We start from the raw sequence: 18,756 nt of genomic DNA on the forward strand, positions 1-18,756 counted from the left end.
TACAATTTATTTTTAATGGAAATATGCTACATGTACTATTCTCCAACTTGGATTTTGTACTTTATAACACAGCTTGGACATCTTTTCATGTCAGTATATATAGACCTATCAGTCTTCTTAATAGCTTGTCCACATAATTTTTAACAATCTAATAAAACTAGTATTAACCTTGTCCTCTCAGAGGTTAATTTCATTTATACAGTTTCAGTAATTCAAGATTAATCTGGTGATTAATATACTTACAGGATGTCTGAGTGTGCAGAGCTCATATAAGACACAGCCAAGAGACCAGATATCCCTGGGGAAGACAAGAATTTACACGCCAAGAAATAGTGATAATTCTCAACTGAAAACTCTATCCTTATGGTGACTTATACTCGTGTATCTTTACAATTTCATATAGGTGACTAGTTTTTACAAATGCTTTCAGATATGTTATCAGTTCTTATTCTTACTAAGATTAAAGGTGAAATGAAAACAATTTGTAGTCTGTCAGATTCCTAGCAGAGTCAGGGACACGAGCCTTGCTACCATCTGATGGTTTAATACTTCAGTGTCATGTGCTCAGACAAAATGTGTGCATGGATGGAATTCTGAGCAATTTGGAGGAGGGTGGCAGAACGCAAACATGGATTTGTTTTCATTCAAACGGTAAAATTTTGTTGATTTAGAAAAGTATATTCTATTCAAGGCTATTGACAGAACCAAAAGTTAGCTTAAATGATGAACACGTATCTGGTACTCAACGAACTTGAAATAAATGTGCTTATGATATATGACTAGTGACTTGCTCTTTGGTACTTGGTACTTAGTATTTATGTGTGATTGGTTTAATAAGAAATTACCTTAGAGAACAAAAAGCACAATTAAATCCAAAAGCCCAAAGAAAACCTAATGAGAAGTTAAGGAGGTAAGAAGGTGGTCAAAGAGCCAAACAAGAGCGATTCAGTAAGGTGGAGCAAACAGCTTCCCTACTTAGCTGTGTCTGTAGCACAAACGCTTCCTTTGAGTCTGTGTGCGGGAGGAGCAGACATACTAAATGTCTAAGTACAATAAAGGGTGATTACAGACTAGGTAGCAAACTACTTCCACCTGGTTTCTAGAGTTTTTCTAGAGGGTCTAGAAACTAATGGACACGTCTCACCACCACACGGAATTTACACTGGGTTTTGTCTTTACCGGTCTTCTCTGGGTCCAAACTCCTCCCCTGTCCCAGAGCGCCCCCTGGAGCCAGTGTGGTGAACTCAGATGCTACAGGGGTCCGGCAGGGAATGAAGCCGCGGGGGGTTGGGGGGGAGGAAGAATCTGCATGTCTTACACCACCCTGGGTGTGGTGAGGACTGTGGTGAACCCCGCCTGAAGGGGGCATCGCTACCCAGCTGATTATGAAGCCGTGCCCCACGTGGGTTCACAGAAGCTGGTGACCAGCAGCAATTCTTAAGTCTGTTTTATAGAACAGTAGATAAGGGGGCAGCTTGTTAAAGCCCCTCCGTTTGCAAACTGCCTTCACGGATTAAGCTCGTTTTAGTTATTTTTCTCTTCTTTTCTTTCTCCTCTGTCCTTAGTCGCATACCGTCCAAGCCTAGGTAATATATCACAAGACTCCTTAACCACCCCACAGATAACACCTCTGATGGGTGAGCTGCTATGTAAGGAGGGTTTAAGTTGCTTTTCAGGAACTTGGAGTCAGCTCTCGCCCAGTTCAAGCCAGCTAAGACTTGCTGGGACACTGACCCTAAAACTGGGCCTGTGGAACTGTTCAATGAAGGACCTTTTGACCTCAGAGGGCCAAAAGCTCAACCCTCGGGTCACGCTAAACACCTCCATTTTTGACCATGCATTCCATACAGAAGCATGACTCAGATTTTCTCACCTCTTCCCTACCTCCAGTCCCCTTCCCATGCCTGAGACCACTCTGCTTCTTCATCCCATAAATATCTCAAGCCCCTTGCCTTCAGGGAGGCTGATGTGAGACTTGTTCTCCAGTCTCCTCGTTTGGCTGCTTTATGAGTAAACTCCTCTGTTGCAAACCTCGGTGTCTCAGCGCTGGGCTTGCTGTGCGCAGGTCAGAGGAACCTGGTTTGGTAACAATTACTGCGAGGCGCTTCCAGTGATCAGAAACACCAAATCAGCATATTTGAATGTTGGCTCAAATTCTTAAAAAGCAGTACAAAGAGACAAAACAATGCTGCCGACCTCAACCTCGGGATCTCTGCAGCCCAAAGCTCTGCTCTGGGCACCTGCCCCTCCACTCAGGCTACACTGCCTGTGTTCCTGCTCAGCTTCAGGCCAAACCCCTTCTAGACGTCAGAGGATAGCTCCCAAAATGCCTGTTCTTTTATTATGTGGAGAAATATTTACTACTCTGTCTTTTTTTTTTTTAGGGCTTTGCCTTCCATTTACCTCTTTCAAAGTCAAACAGTCAAATATCCCTTAGGTATTTTCCTAAACAAACAGACAGTTAATGCCCAGATGAACTGTTTTCCTGCAAGGCCAACAGGTTCAACCAGCAGCCAACTTTGAAAAGTGAAATGTTTTCCTTTTCCTTCCCTAGAAGTAAGAACGACCTCTTCCTCACTTTTTATCACTGCGTATATTAACATTAGTCCTCAACAGCAGGCTCTGGTACTACACACAAAAAAAAAGATTTTTAAAGCTGGGAGATGTCTTGACATTATCCAGCCAACACCCTCTTTGTTACAGGTGAGACAGGAGAGAGGGAGCAGGGCACAACCATGAAAACAATGACCCAGCAATCCAGGATGGGTCATAAACTGGTTAGAACCAGTGGAGGATTTGACTTCCAATGGATCTTGAGCCTCCTTATAGCTCACTGAGTGTGTTAGCATGCTAAATGACACACCCACAGGCACCATATAGTTCCGAGGCTGGCCATAAAAGGCAAAAAAGTGGTGATGGCCCAATTCCTGGAAATCCCCACCTCTTTCCCCCAAATAGTTGGAATAATCTAGTTTGTTAGCATATGAAATTATTGAGCCCATAAAAAAGAACCCCCCACACACACCGTGGGGCCTCTCGCCTTTTGAGATGGCCCGTATTCTGCCTGTGGAATGTGTATCTCCTGTCACTCTTACTTTCCCAGATGACCCCCTGTCCTGGGGCCACTCACCCTCCTGAGACTGACCACATTCTGTCTATGGAGTATATCTCTGCCTGAAAAAAATCTACATTCTCTTCACTATGGTTTGCTCTTGAATTCTTTCCTGCGCAAAGCAAAGGACCCTCACTTGGCGGGGTGCGTCCCAGGGACTCACGTATCCTCTCTTGTTCCATTTTCCTGCAACACAGATAGGGGAACTGAGGCCCACAAAGATCGACTGACTTGGTCAAGCTGGTGACTGAGCCAAGACTAGGATCCCTGGCGCCCAATCCAGTGCTCCATCACCAGACCTCACCACCTTCTACCTGACCCATCATCTACAAGACTTTCCTGTAATAGACTAAACAGTGCTAGAGAGTATAAGAATCAAACATAAAGATGGACATCACAGTGACTGCAATTTTCAATGTTATTCTTTCTATCACTTGTATCTTTAAATCAAGAGAAATGTCTTTTCCTAAATAAGTTCAGAAAGCTTCAGGGAATGCTGAGGTAGTCAGAGCCAGTCACTGGGATCCTCATTTCATATGTGAAGAAAATGAAATTATAAAAGTACCATGAGAAGGAAACCATCAGATTTTCCTAAGACTTTCAAACCAATAGTCAGCAACTCACGTTTTATTGTTGTAGGGTTTATTCTGACAGATCTCTGGAGACAGGTAGTAAGGTGTTCCAACACAAGTTCTAGCAAGTTCCATGGTACTAGCAAAATTATATTAAATAATAAAATAACAGTTTATTATTGAAGTAAGAAAAGGCTTAAGACATAGATATACATACAAGAAAAAAGTGTAAAAATGGATAACACAAAATTTGATGCATACACATACTAAAATAAAGCAAAACATATTGCATATTAATAACAGAGTAGTGAAATTAGTTGATTTTTAAGCTTATAATTCACTTCTCCAACGTTTACATGTTAAAAAAAATTATGGCTTAAAGATTCCATGAAGAGATACAATTGTTATATTGCATAATTCTCACATGTAAAAAAAAATTCCCTCTTTTCAATTATCAAAGTACTGTAATCTCATGATTTAAAATTTGGAAAAAACCAAATGTGAATAAAGAAGAAAAAAATTACCCAAAATCTTATCACTCCAAAACAACTAGTATTAACATTCTGATATATTTCCTTCTGGTCTTTTTCCATAGATATTTTTCACATAGCTGTGATCATAGTGTATTTGGAATTCAGAATTCCTTTTTTTTAACTGAATATAACAAAGTTTGTTCTCACGTTATCAAGAAGTCTTCAAAGTCATAAATGTTAGTGGCTGTATAATATTCAGGTACATGGCTGTACCAAGTTTTATAAAATTTAACCATTTCCCAATTATTAGGCATTTAAATTACTCCAAATTTCAAGTTATTCCCTTGGAATAAATTCCCAAAAAGAGAACATTTAAAAATCTCTTGATGTTGATTTCACCAATTTGCCTTCCAAAACAGTTGCATCAGTATACTTCCCCCAGCATGTATGAATTTACCTGTTTCACAAAATGCTCACTAGTTTTATGTCTATTTAAGTCACATCTCATTTGATTAGCTTACATTACACTATACAACATTGCCACCATCCTTCTACTATGCCGAGGTTTATCTTGAGAATTTTAATCTCAAAGTATCAATTGAATGATTTAATTAACTTATATAAAGAGTTATCTAAAATTATTTGGAAACTAAGCTTTTTAATGTCATCTTAATTCATGAAATCTAAAAATACATGTATTGGCTATTACGAACAGAAAGAAAAATGATTTTAAAAAGTACTTACTTGTTTAGAACTCTTGCTATACCAAAGTCCCCAAGCTTTGCAACCATTCCATTCTTGCTAAGAAAAATGTTCTATAAATGGAGAAAATGCTACGTTGTTGGAGGTATTTCAAGAAAACCAAAGATCGGTTCTGTCTTGCTCTTCTCTGAGCTGAACTGTTACCTGGGCTTTTATGTCCCTGTGTAAGATCTTTCTGTCATGAATATGTTTTAATCCTAGAGAAATCTGTACAAACCAACTCAGAATCTGCAGAGGGAACATAAAACAAAACTAGTGAGTAGGCTGGTGATCACTCAAACGTCATACTGATAACATGCAAGAAGAGAGAAATAGTCTATTTATGCGTGTGTACTTATATGAATGAAGCTAACAGAGGTACCATCTTACCATACTATTTTCTTTTTACAGCTAGAAAAATGGAGGTGTAAAAAGCAGTCCAAATGAGTTGGTATCAGAGGGAATGCCAATACAGAAAAAGGTAAACAGAAGCAAGAAAGAGAGGGAAGGAGTTCCAGATTTTCATTTTTTTCTTAACACTGGGTTGCTGACAGAGTCAGGAGAGCAGACCAGCAGCTCTGTTCCCTGATAACTCCGGTGCCGCTGCTTCCTCCTCTTCAGTGGAAGGAGGGGGCGGAGGGCAAAGAAAGAAAGAGGAAGACGTGGAGAATCCGTGAGGTTATTAAAATTTTTAATGCAATATCAATATACATGTAGATAATATAAAACTAAGAAATATTTTACTTTTAAACTTTTTAAAGCTTAATTTTATTTCTCAGCTATGGCTTTATTTTATCTTGGCTGGCCATGAGCCTCTTTATTAAAATGTGCTCTACACCTATAGAGATTTATTTAAACTAATCTAAACTATCATCGTTCTTTGTCTGCTGAATGACACAGAAAGAGGAAAACAACAAGAAAAGAAAGCTATATTCCAGATACCAAGATTCAGTTGTAATTTTACTTCTTTCCCAACAAAGGAAAATGTAATTCAAAACTGTGTAGAGAAAAGTATTTTTATTAAATGTGGCAAAATAATACATAGATAGAAAGAAAGGAGGGTTTCTACAAATATGGAATTTAATGGATAATGTAAATGAGCATAGGAAGAATGCTTGATTAAACTTACAGAGGTTAGAAATATTCATTCTTTACTCATTCATGCATTTGCAATATTCAATTTTAACTCTAGGAGGGAATTATTTGGGCCTGATGCTCTTAAATGCTAAAAGAGAACAAAGAAACAGATGGCCTAGAGAAAGATCGTGGGCCATCCTGGGCGCAGCTTGAGTTGGTGGTCTTTCCCACCTACCACACAGGCCCTGCGTCAGATTCTTCTCCGCACACACACACCTGTCTCCATGAGTACAACTCCCAAGATAGTATCAAGGAAGCTCAGAGTATGGAAGAAAATTGTTTGTGCAAAGAGAAAATGGGAACTGAGGCCACTGTTCTTCACCTTTTCTCTCCTCTCTCTTAATAACCAATGAAACCAAAAAGCCATTGCTAAGAAGAGCATCTATCCTCCCTGACAGATTGGGAGAGCTGTTTCAGAACAAAAGCACCAAACCAAATGGTAAAAGGATGATGAGTGAAGCTACAAATATGTCCCATTTAAAATGGCGAAGGAACGTCCACGTTCACTTCTGTTTAGATGACGCTTTATCTCAGCGGCATCCTAGATGAGATTGTCCAAAAATAAGATGCTATCTTTTGTCAAAGTTCACTCTCAAAAAGAGATTTAAGTTCAACTGCAAATATGTTCTGGACTTAAAATCTATCAAGGATATTGATCCACTATTTTATGGTTTGAAATTCTCATTCAGAAATCATGTTTCATATAAACATAGTTTATTACTTATCACATTATAAATTTAATCCCCCCATATACACTGAAAGGCAAATTAAAAGTTTTTACCTGATCTTCACGAAACAACACTCCCCGTTGTCTCTTGATCCTTTTCATGAGATCCCCTCCATCACAATACTCCATCACAATAAAGAGCCTATTGTCTTCTGGAAGAAAAGGCATCATTTGCATGCTGGAAGGGTTTCAAATATTTACTAATTATTTTCCTTTCAAGTTCTAGAAGGCGGAGAATATAATGGAACAATGCGGTCTGGAGTAGTTAAAGGCTCTGGCTGCAGAATCAAGGTGGACTGCACTCTCATCCCACGTCACCACTTAAATTTCTTAGCTCTGTGACTCAGGGCAAGTTATTTTAATTTCCCTGGGCCCCATGATCTCATCTGTAAGATGGAGATAATAATATAGAAACTTCTCTTGGGTTTGTTGTATCTTTCCTCATTTAATCCTTTAAATGAGTTAATCCATGTCACATACTTAGAACAATAACCTGCACGTAATGAGAGTTCAGTCAATGTGAGCAATTATTATTAAGACATTCTTGCAAGAGATTAGAAATCTGCTGTAAAACAGCAGCTGTGAGTCTTTTTTCAGCACCTCAGGAAAGATGAATAGACCCTTGAACTTGGGTGTAAACTTTTATTTATCTGGCACTTATTCAACCATGTTGTTGAGTAGAGTAGGCACCCTTCTAACTGACCTCCGCCTGACCTACTTACCAGACTGATGGGCACTCTGGCTGCTGCCTGCTCAACGTTCCCACTGGTGGCTCCTGGACTCTTGTGTGCCCAGGCGCCTCTGCTCCCACTGATTCCCACCAAGATCACTGTGCTCATTCCCAAACCAGTTTATGCCAATCATACGTGTCACTGTAATTATTATATAAACTGATGAAAGATGAATGGGAAAAGATGTGATTGTTTCTACAAAAACTACACTGAATGCTGTGCAGGACTCACTAGAAGTAAGTAGCTTCCTTTCCACCAACCTCAACTCACTCAGCCTCACACTGGCTTTCAGTGGAAGAAATTAATTGACTGATTCAGGATTAATCATGGCCAGACCATCCTGAAGGAACTATTCAGGTCAATGAGCATCATTTGGCTCTAAATACACATTTTTTCCCTCACTAGTCATTGTTAATTTTTATATTGAATAGGGTTAGAAATGTCTGGAAAAGTCAGTTATGCTCTCAAATTTTCCAAGTGTTTAAAAAAAATTAAGTACTGGGGTTGGGGAGGGGAAGGTATAAGAAGCAATTCTTACCCTCATGGAGCTTCCAGTCTCATTGAGGGAAATAAAGAATACACACTAACATCACAACACAGCATATTACAAATGCCACACAAGTGATACGGCCGGGAAGACTCCGGAAGTGCTCAGAGCAGAGGTGAGAGAGATCACTGTAGGTCTGGGGATGGGGTCTTTAGTCTTGAACAGCATAATTATTGTAAAACTAAGAAAGGAGGAAAAGGACATTCCAAAAGAAAGTGCATGGCTTCCTATAGGGCAGGAGTTTCTAGAACTACAAAGCTCATGGGTCACTGACATTTCAGAACTGTTGGAGGGCACTTTTTTTTTTTTTTGGCCAAATTCCAACATTGAAAGAACAATTACTATAATTCATTCATTCTAAAATGGACTTTTTAAACATCAAGATAGTGTCTTAACAGACATTGGCATTTTCTAATCAGTGGCTGTGGGTCCAGTAGTCTTGACATCATCACTGCCTCATTAATTGTTAGAATATCTTAACCAATTTAATTTGCTCATATTTCCTTTCTATGCATGCACAAGAGTAATAAAAGTAAAACTCCGTGTTTAAACAAGTCTAAAAGAGCTCTTAATGCACATGAGATAAAAACCGTGATAAGAAAGCATTGTGCCATATAGTCTAATGGGCAGTATTTTTCCTTTTAATTAGCACATAATGTTTCTTACAACCAATGGCCTCTAGATTGGATGAAATGAGAGATCACCACTATCACCATCATTACATAAAAACAAAAGCATTTTAGCGCCAAGAATCTAGGAGGGACACAGAATCAGCATAAAGAGTAAAAATACTTTCTGCTGTCCACCCTTCTCACTGCACTCCCCCCACAGTGGCTTCTAGCAGGTTCTGCCACAGGTGTGAGATGCCACCCCTCTCACCAGCCTGTGACTATCACACGGATGCTGGCAGAGGACAGGAGACCCCCGGGCCAGAGACAAAGGACTTTATGATTCTTGGCCAAAGCAGCTCTCAGAGCTTCATGTTAGCGCTAATTCTGTGTCCCCCCAAATTCCACGGAGGCAAAACAGACATTTAATGAACTAGAGCTGTAGTTCTTTTGTTCAGAGATAAACTGTTTGAGGGTAAACAAGGGCTCTACCCACACTCCCTGACAGTCAGGAATTCCAAGGATGGCTGAGACTTTCAGATAAGCTTGCTGTTTCCAGTCCCAACAATCTGCCAGGCGAACTCGAAGGCATCACAAGAGCTCTAGTTTTCCTAAACACAGAGGTGCTCTACTTAAAAAAACAAAAAAGGCTGCCATAAGTTTAAGCTTAAATATAAAAAAAACTCAGGGGAGATTATTTATACTGTAAAAAAAAAAATGACCTCTAATTTTATAACAGTATCCAGCGTAAATCATTCTCAAATATCCATTTTGCATGTTGTACAGACAAACTCCACTCTGCTAAACAGCCCGGTCCAGGCACTCACTCAGCAAACACCTGTATGCTAGACGCCAAGGAGCAAGTGGTGAGCAAAAAAATTCGTTAACTTTACCGTCTTAAAGGGAGACAAATATTAGACCAATTCTTAATTTTGTATGTAAATAGACACATACAGTACAGAAGTGCTGTATAAGATCAGTAAAGGGGGGCTGGAATTTGAATTGTGATCTCAGAGAAGGCCAGACAATGAGCAGGACATACCAGGTGGAGGGAGTTATAATAATAACCCACAGAAGGAGGAAAAGGATGTTTATGGCATTGTTGTTAGGACCCAATGAGAGAGTGGGTATAGCTTGGTGGTAAAATGCGTGCCTAGCATGCACAAGGTCCTGAGTTCAGTCCCCAGTACTTCCATCAAAAGTAAACAAATAAACTTAATTACCTGCCCCACCCCTGGAAAAAAAAGGAATCAATGAACAGCAGTGGAAGGCACGTTACTCAGTGACTGCCCTCAAATGTTGCTCAATACAGCTCCGTTCCCTGCTCGCATGTACTCTCAGGAAGACCTCGAAAGTGTTCTGAGAGCTCTTTCAAAGTACCCAGGTTTAATCTGTAAGAAACACCGTGCCCTGCATGGTGTAAAAGCTCAAAAAATAGCCCTTAAAATTTACTGATTTTTAACACCCCTGATGGTGCTTGAAAATTCCTGCTCCATTAACTACTTTCGACCTGTGAATTCAAGCGCCCTGGCTGCTGGGTGCTGCGGTGGGGCTGCTCCACGGAGAAGGGAGGGCATCTGCAGCCCTGACACAGCCTGATCAACACCTGACGTGCTTACGTGTCACTGTCTGTCCCTTCCCACTACAAGGTAAGCACCACAAGGACAGGAGCTTCTGCCTGATTTGTCCCCTGCTCTATTCCTGGCACCTAGAACAATGCATATAGTAAGCACTCGATATAGATATTTGTTAAGTGAGTGGATGGTCTCTGACCACTGCTCCTTTCATGGTTTTTTTTCCTTATCTTTGGAGTTGAGTGATGAGTGGAGGCAGAAGAGATGTACAGAGGAAGGGAACAGCTTCCTTTAAGTTCTTCCCCTCTTTCCTGGCCGTTTGCTGGCCATCTGCAGCATCTCTGTGAGAGGACTGTACAGCCCCACCCGCTGCTCTGGGACTTGCAAGGACACCCAGAGGCAGAGCGTACCCTCCCCCACCATCACCTCATTCTCAGGGCTGACTGCCTGGCTGCTTTGCACCAGGAATGTGAGCACATAAGAAACATGCCCCATCCTAGCCGGGCCCTGAGAGTGGGGGTGTGATGGGCTCTGTGTCCTGCTCTTTTCTCTCGCTCAGGAGAACAGCGTGTTCCATATCTGAGCTGCTCCTTCAGCCTGGACCCTAGACTTAAAGACCCTGCCCACCCACAGCCAACGTAATATGAGTGAGAAATAGATGGTATTGTTGCAGGCCACTGAAATGTAGGGGCTGTAATCCATCCATCATTAACTATTTGAGGGAGTGAGAATTAAAGCGAGGTGGGAAAACTTAAGAAAATTTAGGAAAGCTATCTACAAAAATTCACGGGAGAAGAAATAAAGATGATGTCTCAAATTACAACTAAGTAAACAGGAAAATGAGTCCATTTACAAAAATTAATTTAGATGCAGTTCTCAGGAACACACCTTTTATAAAAGTCTACATGCCTACATTTTATTAAAATACTTTAAGAATATTAGAAAGTCAAACCTTGAAAGGAACTGAAGAAGGTTACAATGTTGGGATGTTTCATCTTTGCCAGAAGAATGACTTCTTTCTTGGAAGCTTCTTTTTCTTGGATGGGCATCTAAAATATAGAAAGAGACAGAGTAGTCTGTACAGATAAGTTGCTTTCAAGAATGTGCTTTCTGCTCATTGTCATCTAAAATTCTCCAGGATTTCACTGGCTTTTAATGTACTTCCGAAATTGATCATTCAACAGCAGGAAATGGTATTTCTAGAATTAGCACAGTGTCATACCTGGTCAACGGTTGTCAGTGACAATCACAAACAAGAAAAACAAGTGTTTCTGGTGAAGTTTTGCTGTATTAAAATTTCAGCTAGATTGGTGGTACTGTGTCAATTATTTAGTCATTTGGAGGAAAGTTATTTTAATATTTATTTTTCAGCAGCAAAGGAATTTACAAAAAATGCAATGTTCCAGTACCAATCACTGCTAAGAGGAAACAAATGAAATCTAAAAAAAAAAAAGTCATTTATCACATAAATCAGACCAGTGAAGTTCTGTGTTAAGATTGCTACACTTTTATACTTAATATCTTCTAATATATCGTAAGAGCTTATAAAGTACATTTATGCATGAAAAATGGCCAGGAGAAAAATTCACCATAAGGTTAATAGTGGTGAAGAGAGAAGTTATAAGTAATTTTTATTTTCCTCTAAATAGTGTTATTTTTCCCTACAGTTTTTTTCCAAAATTTCTACAATGAACATTTTAATGTTTATAATCAAGAAAAGAGACAACACAATTTTGAAGGCAAGAAATAAAAGAATATGCTTGATAATGGTAGGATAATAAGAGAAAATACAAAGTTTTTGGACACCTGTGAGAAAATAAGCAATTTAAGTTCTGGGGTCTAGAGTTTGTTTCGTGGAGAGATGCTGGAGAGATGAGAAGAAATGTAAATTTCTCTAGATAAGAAGTAATGAAAAGCTACACTAGAGTAGAAAGGAAGAAAGAAGCAATAAATGTTAATACTGTGACACAGATGTTGCTAGGCAAATTTGATAACACAAAGAGATACAAGGAAGCGACAATAACAAGGCCTAATACAACATTCTACTTATTTATGGCATGAAGACAAGGGTGTTTCATGAGTAAAAGGACAAAAAAAAAAATCAGTGCTGTATTAGAAATATATAGTCAAGTTTTTGCTATCTATACTAAAGAATGGGAGAGATGCTATAAAATGCATTAATATATATTTTTACAGAGGATTCACCTCCCAAATAGTTTTTTCCTTTACTTAGGATTTAAATGGTTTTACAGTTCCTAAGTATGTACCAGCTTAACAAGAGAGCCAGAAGGCCTGAAAGTATCTATCCATTGAATTATTTACCCAATAAGGATTTATTGAATGGCTACCGGTACAAAGCATTATTAGGTGCTGTATGGAATAGCAAGACAAATAAGACATGGATTCTGCATGCACAGAGCATACCATTTATTAAGGAGGAGAAGGCACAAAGTACACAGCTAAAGCACATCAAGGTAGAAAGCAGTTGGCATCATAACAGCAGTATGGACGAAAAGCTATGGAGTTTACAGAGAAAGAGAGACTACTTAGAGTGGGAAAGTTCTGGAAGTTATCCTGGGGCTTAGCAAGTGGGATCTTGGTGCTTGGAAGAAAGAGCCCCTTGGGCGAGCACAGAGGCTGGCGTGTGAAGGATTTGTACCTGGAGGAAAAAAAAAAAAGAGTATGTGAAGGGGAGGTTGAAAATGGAATTTGGGAACAAATCAGAAAGGGTGTCAAAACTAATTTGAAGAGTGAAATGATATGAAAGTACAAGGTAACAATTACTCATAATCCCACACTTCACCTGGATAATAACAATCTAGCATGTCTTTCTTACATGCATGTGAATATATGTGTGAGAACATACAGACCTATATACAAAGACAGTGCATAACTTTTACAAAGATTGCATCATTCTACAAATAATGTCTCCTCAGTTAGCAAAAGTCGTTCCCATGTCAATACTGCAACTACAACATGATTTCGAAAAGCTGCTTAGTTTTTCAAAAATCTCTTAACAAATCCCCTACTCTTGGACATAAGTTGTTTTCTGTCTGTACATTTCTGGGTATTTCCTTGAAATAAAATCCCCAAAGTAGAACTACTGGGTCCTAGGATGTGTACTTTTTTCCTTCTCTTTTTCGAGATGAAGATTGAAGATAGCTTTCTCTTCTTATATAAATAATACAATTCATAATTTTAAAGAACATAGTATGTGCTGCCTATTAAAAATTCTGACAGTGCAGAAAGAAATGATAAAATCCCACCAACAGCAACAACCACTGTTAATGTTGTGTGTGTAACAGTACACATGTATGTACACATACACAACTTTTTGTGGCCTGGTTTTTTTTTTTTTATCTTTGCAACATATTGTGGTCCTTATTCCTTGTCAATAATACAAACAGGGCATGGATCCTTCTAAGGCTTCAATACATTTTGATAAATTCCCCTCAGGATGATACCAATTTACCTTCTTATCATCAGAATAAGAGGCTGCCCGCCTCCCCCACTTCTATATTCTTTTTTATCCTTTCCAATTGTCTAAGCAAAAAGTGATATCAATCAACAGATTTATTTTACTTTTCTTAGTTTACTAATGAGTTTGGAATTTTTGTATGATGACTTCTTCAGTTATGATTTGCTTCCTTTTATAGATTTATAAAAGGCCAGCAGCTTTTAGTCAACACTTGCAAATATTTTTGCCATTCTGTCGGTTTTCTTGCCATTTACTTATGATGGTTTTTTTGTCATACAGAAGTTTTATATTTTTCTGTAGTCAAAGATGACAATGCATCCAATCATCTTTTCCCTTATGACTTCTGTCCCAGAGAAGGTTGGGGGCATAAGGAATGAAATGAATTCAAGGGAGAGAAAAGAGTCAACAATATTTAGCAAATTAGTTGGATATGCAGAGAGGAAAGAATTCACAGATGACCCCAAGGTTTTGAGCCTGGATAGCATAAGAATACTGATGTCATTAACACAGAGCAGCACACAGCAGGTGACATGGGTCTGCCCAGAAAAATGAGAAATTTCTACTTTGTTTGGGGTACAATTGTGGTAGCTAGCTTCCAAGACGGTCCTCAGTGATCCTCGCTCTGAATTCTTAGTGCACAGAAACTGTGAGAGCATAAATGTTTATTGTATAAACACCACTATTTTCAGGGTAATATGTTACACAGCAACAGATTACCCACACAGATAGTACTTGAAGCTGTCTAGCTGGCAGGTGAAACGTAGGACCAGGGCTCTGGAAGATAGCAGGCCTGGAGAGCATTTTAAGAGTGATCCGCTTAGTGGTAAAGACTGAAATGAGTTAACTTCCAGGTGGCACTATAAAGAGAGTCAGCAAAGGACAGATGGGTGGGGACATATCTGGAGGGAGAGGAGAGGAGACAGAGAGGCCGGGGAAAGAGCAGTCGGATAAACAAAAGGGGGTGAGCAGAATAATGTCACAGAAAGAGGTTCTGTCAGGCCACCAGAAGAAGAGGACATCAGCAGAAGTCTGCCATGCGCCTATGAAAAGGACCCTATATTGGTAACAAAGCATGTGCCCTGAAGCTAATCATCTACACCTGAATTTTAATGTAGGTTTGGGAAGTCCTCTTATTTTTTTTTCCAATTTAAAAAAATTATGGTAAAATATATATAACAAAATTTATACCATTTAACCATTTTTAAGTGTACAACTCAGTGGCATAAGTACATTCACATTGTGCAGCTCGAGTCATCCACTTTGCACCTGTTTTGCATGGAAGTTTTTCTGCTCTCATTCATAAATCCTCTAGAAGGCTCTCAACCTGAAAACTGCCTTAAAGTTAATTCTAGCCTATCATGGACACTGTTGTCCCAATATATTTAAAATGAACACAAAGCCACTAGAGGGGGTGACATAAACACTGACCAAAAGGAGCTGAACAAAAATGATTCCTTTTAAATTAAACATATTTAGTTATTCTCCAAAACCATTAGACTAACAATAACACAGTTTTTCTCCATTCATATTCCATAAATATTCCATAAATATTTTTGAGCACCTATTATGGGTCAGGCACTGTTCTGCATGTTGGAGGAGACAGACAATAAACAAGGCAAGAAATAAGTGAACAGAGTAATTCCAGATCATTATCAGCACTAGTAAGAAAATAAACCCGGGGGTGTGATAAGCAGTGACTGACACTGGGGAGCTATCTTAGCTAGGATGTTTGGGGAAGGCCTCCTGTGGAGGTGACCTGAATAAGGAGAGAGCTGGCCGGAGGAAGTGCACCGCCCCAGGGCAAAACAGGAGTCAGAGCCATTGGAGCCAAGGTGATGCCGTCTTTCTTTCTTTTCTTTTTTAAAAATAAGACCATTGGTTGCTATTTAGACAATGGACTTAGGAGACTGAACAAACAAAAGTCAACTCGTTCATGTTTGTAAAAGAAAAAAAAGAAATGTATTTCCTTAACTTAAATTCTTAAAAGCCATCTTAACATACTTAATTATATTGCTGTAAAGGAACAGGAATTTGAAGTTCTTAACTTTACCTTTGCAAAACTGATCTCTTTTATAACACAGAGTTTGCTATCTGATTTTCCTTTGGCTAAGTATGCTTTCCCAAAGGCACCTTCCCCGATAGCCTTAATCACGTCATATTTATCCATGGTCTCCAATGCACGGAGGTTTCTGAAATGACAGCAGTGAAATTTTATTGCACACTTTTCATAAACATGAACAAAGTCAGAAAACTGATTACCAAATTGTAAGAGAACTCATTTTCCAAAAACTTGCCTTCGAATCCTGCCAATATTGAGTCAAATAATTTTCCTTGTGGCCACAGGTAACAACAAAAGTGAGACAAGAGCTCAGCGGGATCAGAGGTCGGACTTGGGCTGCAGCTCAGCTTTGATACACCATGGAGTTGCGATCTTGGGCAAGTCACTTAACTTCGCAAAACCTCACTTTCCTAATTTCTAAAATAGAAATAACAGTACCTGTTTTTGCAAGTTTGTTCTGAGAATGAAAAAATATAATACCCTCGTCTTGGCACCTCTAGGAAGCAGGAACGTCTTTTTGCTCACGTGTTTTTACAGTCGAGCCTTTCTCAGTGGGGAAGTACTGCCCCCTACAGGACATTTTGGAAACTTACGGAGGTTTTTTTTGTTTGTTTTTTTTTTTCCCTGTTCTCCGCAGAAATGGAGAGGCAGGCACCACCGCAATTTAGAAGCGGTTGGGGTCTGGGATACTAAGATTCTGCGAAGGAAGGGATGGTCCCGCATAATAAAAGGACTGTCCCGCGGCCATGCAGCCTGAGAGAGTCTCCGCACACATTTCTGTGCGGAAAAAATTGGTTTCTAATTATCTGTGACTACAACCAAACTATTTTACATCTCAATACAAAGTATATTTGCATAGTTTTAAATAACACTGAGTTTTCGAGGAATGCAACTATGTAAATCAAGATTTGACTGCACTTTGTTTTGGTCAGAACTTTGCTAGGAACTGTTTATCGTTTTGGAAAATCACTCCCCCACTGGCCACGCTGCCACCTATCAGTTGGCGGCCGTCACGATCAGGTGACTCCCTGCTACTTCAATAATATGAAAGTAGTTCTTCAGATTTAAATTATAGTAAACAGAGGCACTATGGCGTTTCGATTTGTCTGTTAAGATTCGGAATGGCAGAATGGCGTGTGGACCAGGGGGTACAAGGGCCCCACCCAAGATCTACCCAGTCAGAATCTCCAGTTAAAAGGCCTAAAATTCCCTTTGGTGCTTAATCTCCTTTGATTTGGGTTTGTCACCCTCAGCCCGGAGTCCTGGCTTCTCAAGGTGAATTCCTTGGGGGTAGTAAATGGTGTGGTCCCTTCCCCTTTACTATTACTTTGTAACGAGGGTACACCCTCAATAGCCCGTTGGCAAAACAAAAACGACAAACGGGCCAGTAATTCCCAGTGGGGTTGTTTCTGATTTGTCTTCTGCAGGTCCCGGCGGCCCAGCACTCTCCTCCGACCACCTCCTACCTCTCTGAAAGCCACTGGGCCAGGAGACCCTTGGCCAGCCGCCAGCCACCTGGTCTTTGCGTAAACAGTTACATGCTGATTTTTAAAAATTAAGCAGGCAGGTTATGTTTTTGAGTGATTTGTGTCAGTGCAGGAAGTGGGGACGATCAGGTAGGATGGGGCTGGGAACCAGCACCGCAGCCAGAGAAGGCTGGGGACACAGGAGCACCCGGTTTGGGGGCAGGCGGATGCGGAATCCGAACTCAAAGGCACCAGCGCGGGAACTGAGGGGCCGCGACGCTCCCGCCCAGGTGGTACCACAGGGTGGAAGTCCCCAGCTTTCGGGAAAAGTCCTTCTCCCTTAGGAACACTCCGTGAGGCCGCCGGCGAGTGGGCAGCCAAGCTCGCGCTGGGCGGAGAGCTGGGCGCGCCGCGCGTTGCCATGGACACCGACGCGGCCCGGGACCGAGACCGCTCCTCTGGCCCCCGCGTTTTCCCCGGCGGGGAACTGGGGCTCCACCAGTCACCCCCACACCCACCCCCAGAGCCCTGGGGGCAGCTCGGGGCACAGACTAAGGGCGCCGCCAGCAGCATACCTGCTCCGCGGGCTCCACGGGGCGAGAGCAGTGTCTCCCGTGGATCCGGGTTCCCGGGCCGCCGCGCCTCTGGGCGGGAGGGGCGGAGCCGAGCGAGGGAACGCGGGGCGGGGCGCCTGGATGAGCGGCGAGAGGTCCGGTCCACACAGTCCACCCTGAAGAGGGGTCGGGGACCGGGAAGTCTGGAGACCTGGCCGTGTCACCTCCGTTGCCTTAGGCCGGGACTCCTCTTCTGACACTGAACAAGCACTGTTCTTGTTCACCGTGTACCGGATGCTTTGCGTACATTATCTCTGTCCTTGCAACAACCTAGCAAGGTAGTCCTCTCCAAGTTTTACAAATAAGCTAGATGAGAAAGGAAGAGTTTCTTCTGCAAGTTCTCAAATAGTGTCAAGATATGGAGACTGGGATGGAATCTTCCTCTTTTGGCCACAGCTGGCGGTATCCCTTGGGGTCTTCTTACAAAACTGGCTGCTGCCCAGTGGCCTGCAAACACATCTCACCGTCTCGCCATCGCTCCCCACCCATTCCTCATTCCTACTGCACACCAAGCTGCTGTCTGAAACACTCCATTACATGTTTAAGTAGTTGAAAGGATGTAATTTCCAGCAATTATAAATACTGACACAGGTAACACATACCCAATTGAATCTAAATACCATGGCAATTTGAAACCCACCATCATCTATTTGAAAAAAAAAAAAAGCCCTTCTTTAAGAATCAGAAAATTTACATCATTCTTTTCTCTCCTTGAACTCATATCTTCATATGTTACCTAACACAAGCTTGTGTGTCAAGTGCACAGTGAGGCCAAACAAACTGAAACTTTAGAGTCGGGAGCAAACAAAGGTTTATTGCAGGGCAGAGCAAAGAGAACCACCAGCTGGTACCCAAAAAACCCTTAACTCTCAGAAGGGTTTCAGCAAAGCATTTTTAAAGGCCAGGTGAGGGAGGGG

The 18,756-nt window shown here is 40.9% G+C and overlaps 1 protein-coding gene across 3 annotated transcripts in view; it reads right to left on the reverse strand.

The window, feature by feature from the left end:
- The window catches only part of NEK5 (NIMA related kinase 5), a 46,319-nt gene extending 28,226 nt beyond the window's left edge, over positions 1-18,093 (reverse strand). For 2 of the 3 annotated variants that reach the window (XM_032496225.1, XM_032496223.1), the window contains exons 1-9: positions 17,801-18,093; positions 15,995-16,176; positions 15,751-15,889; positions 11,175-11,271; positions 6,817-6,914; positions 5,064-5,147; positions 4,902-4,972; positions 3,737-3,823; positions 244-298 (exon numbers count right to left, since the gene is read on the reverse strand). In XM_032496225.1, the coding sequence (XP_032352116.1) occupies positions 244-298; positions 3,737-3,823; positions 4,902-4,972; positions 5,064-5,147; positions 6,817-6,914; positions 11,175-11,271; positions 15,751-15,867 (609 nt within the window). In that variant the 5' untranslated portion in view covers positions 15,868-15,889; positions 15,995-16,176; positions 17,801-18,093. The remainder of the gene's footprint in view (positions 1-243; positions 299-3,736; positions 3,824-4,901; positions 4,973-5,063; positions 5,148-6,816; positions 6,915-11,174; positions 11,272-15,750; positions 15,890-15,994; positions 16,177-17,800) is intronic. The other variant, XM_032496224.1, reaches the window with a different exon arrangement.
- Positions 18,094-18,756: the final 663 nt, after the last annotated feature.

Source organism: Camelus ferus, chromosome 14 (assembly GCF_009834535.1).
Source record: "Camelus ferus isolate YT-003-E chromosome 14, BCGSAC_Cfer_1.0, whole genome shotgun sequence".
Classification (NCBI taxonomy): domain Eukaryota; kingdom Metazoa; phylum Chordata; class Mammalia; order Artiodactyla; family Camelidae; genus Camelus; species Camelus ferus.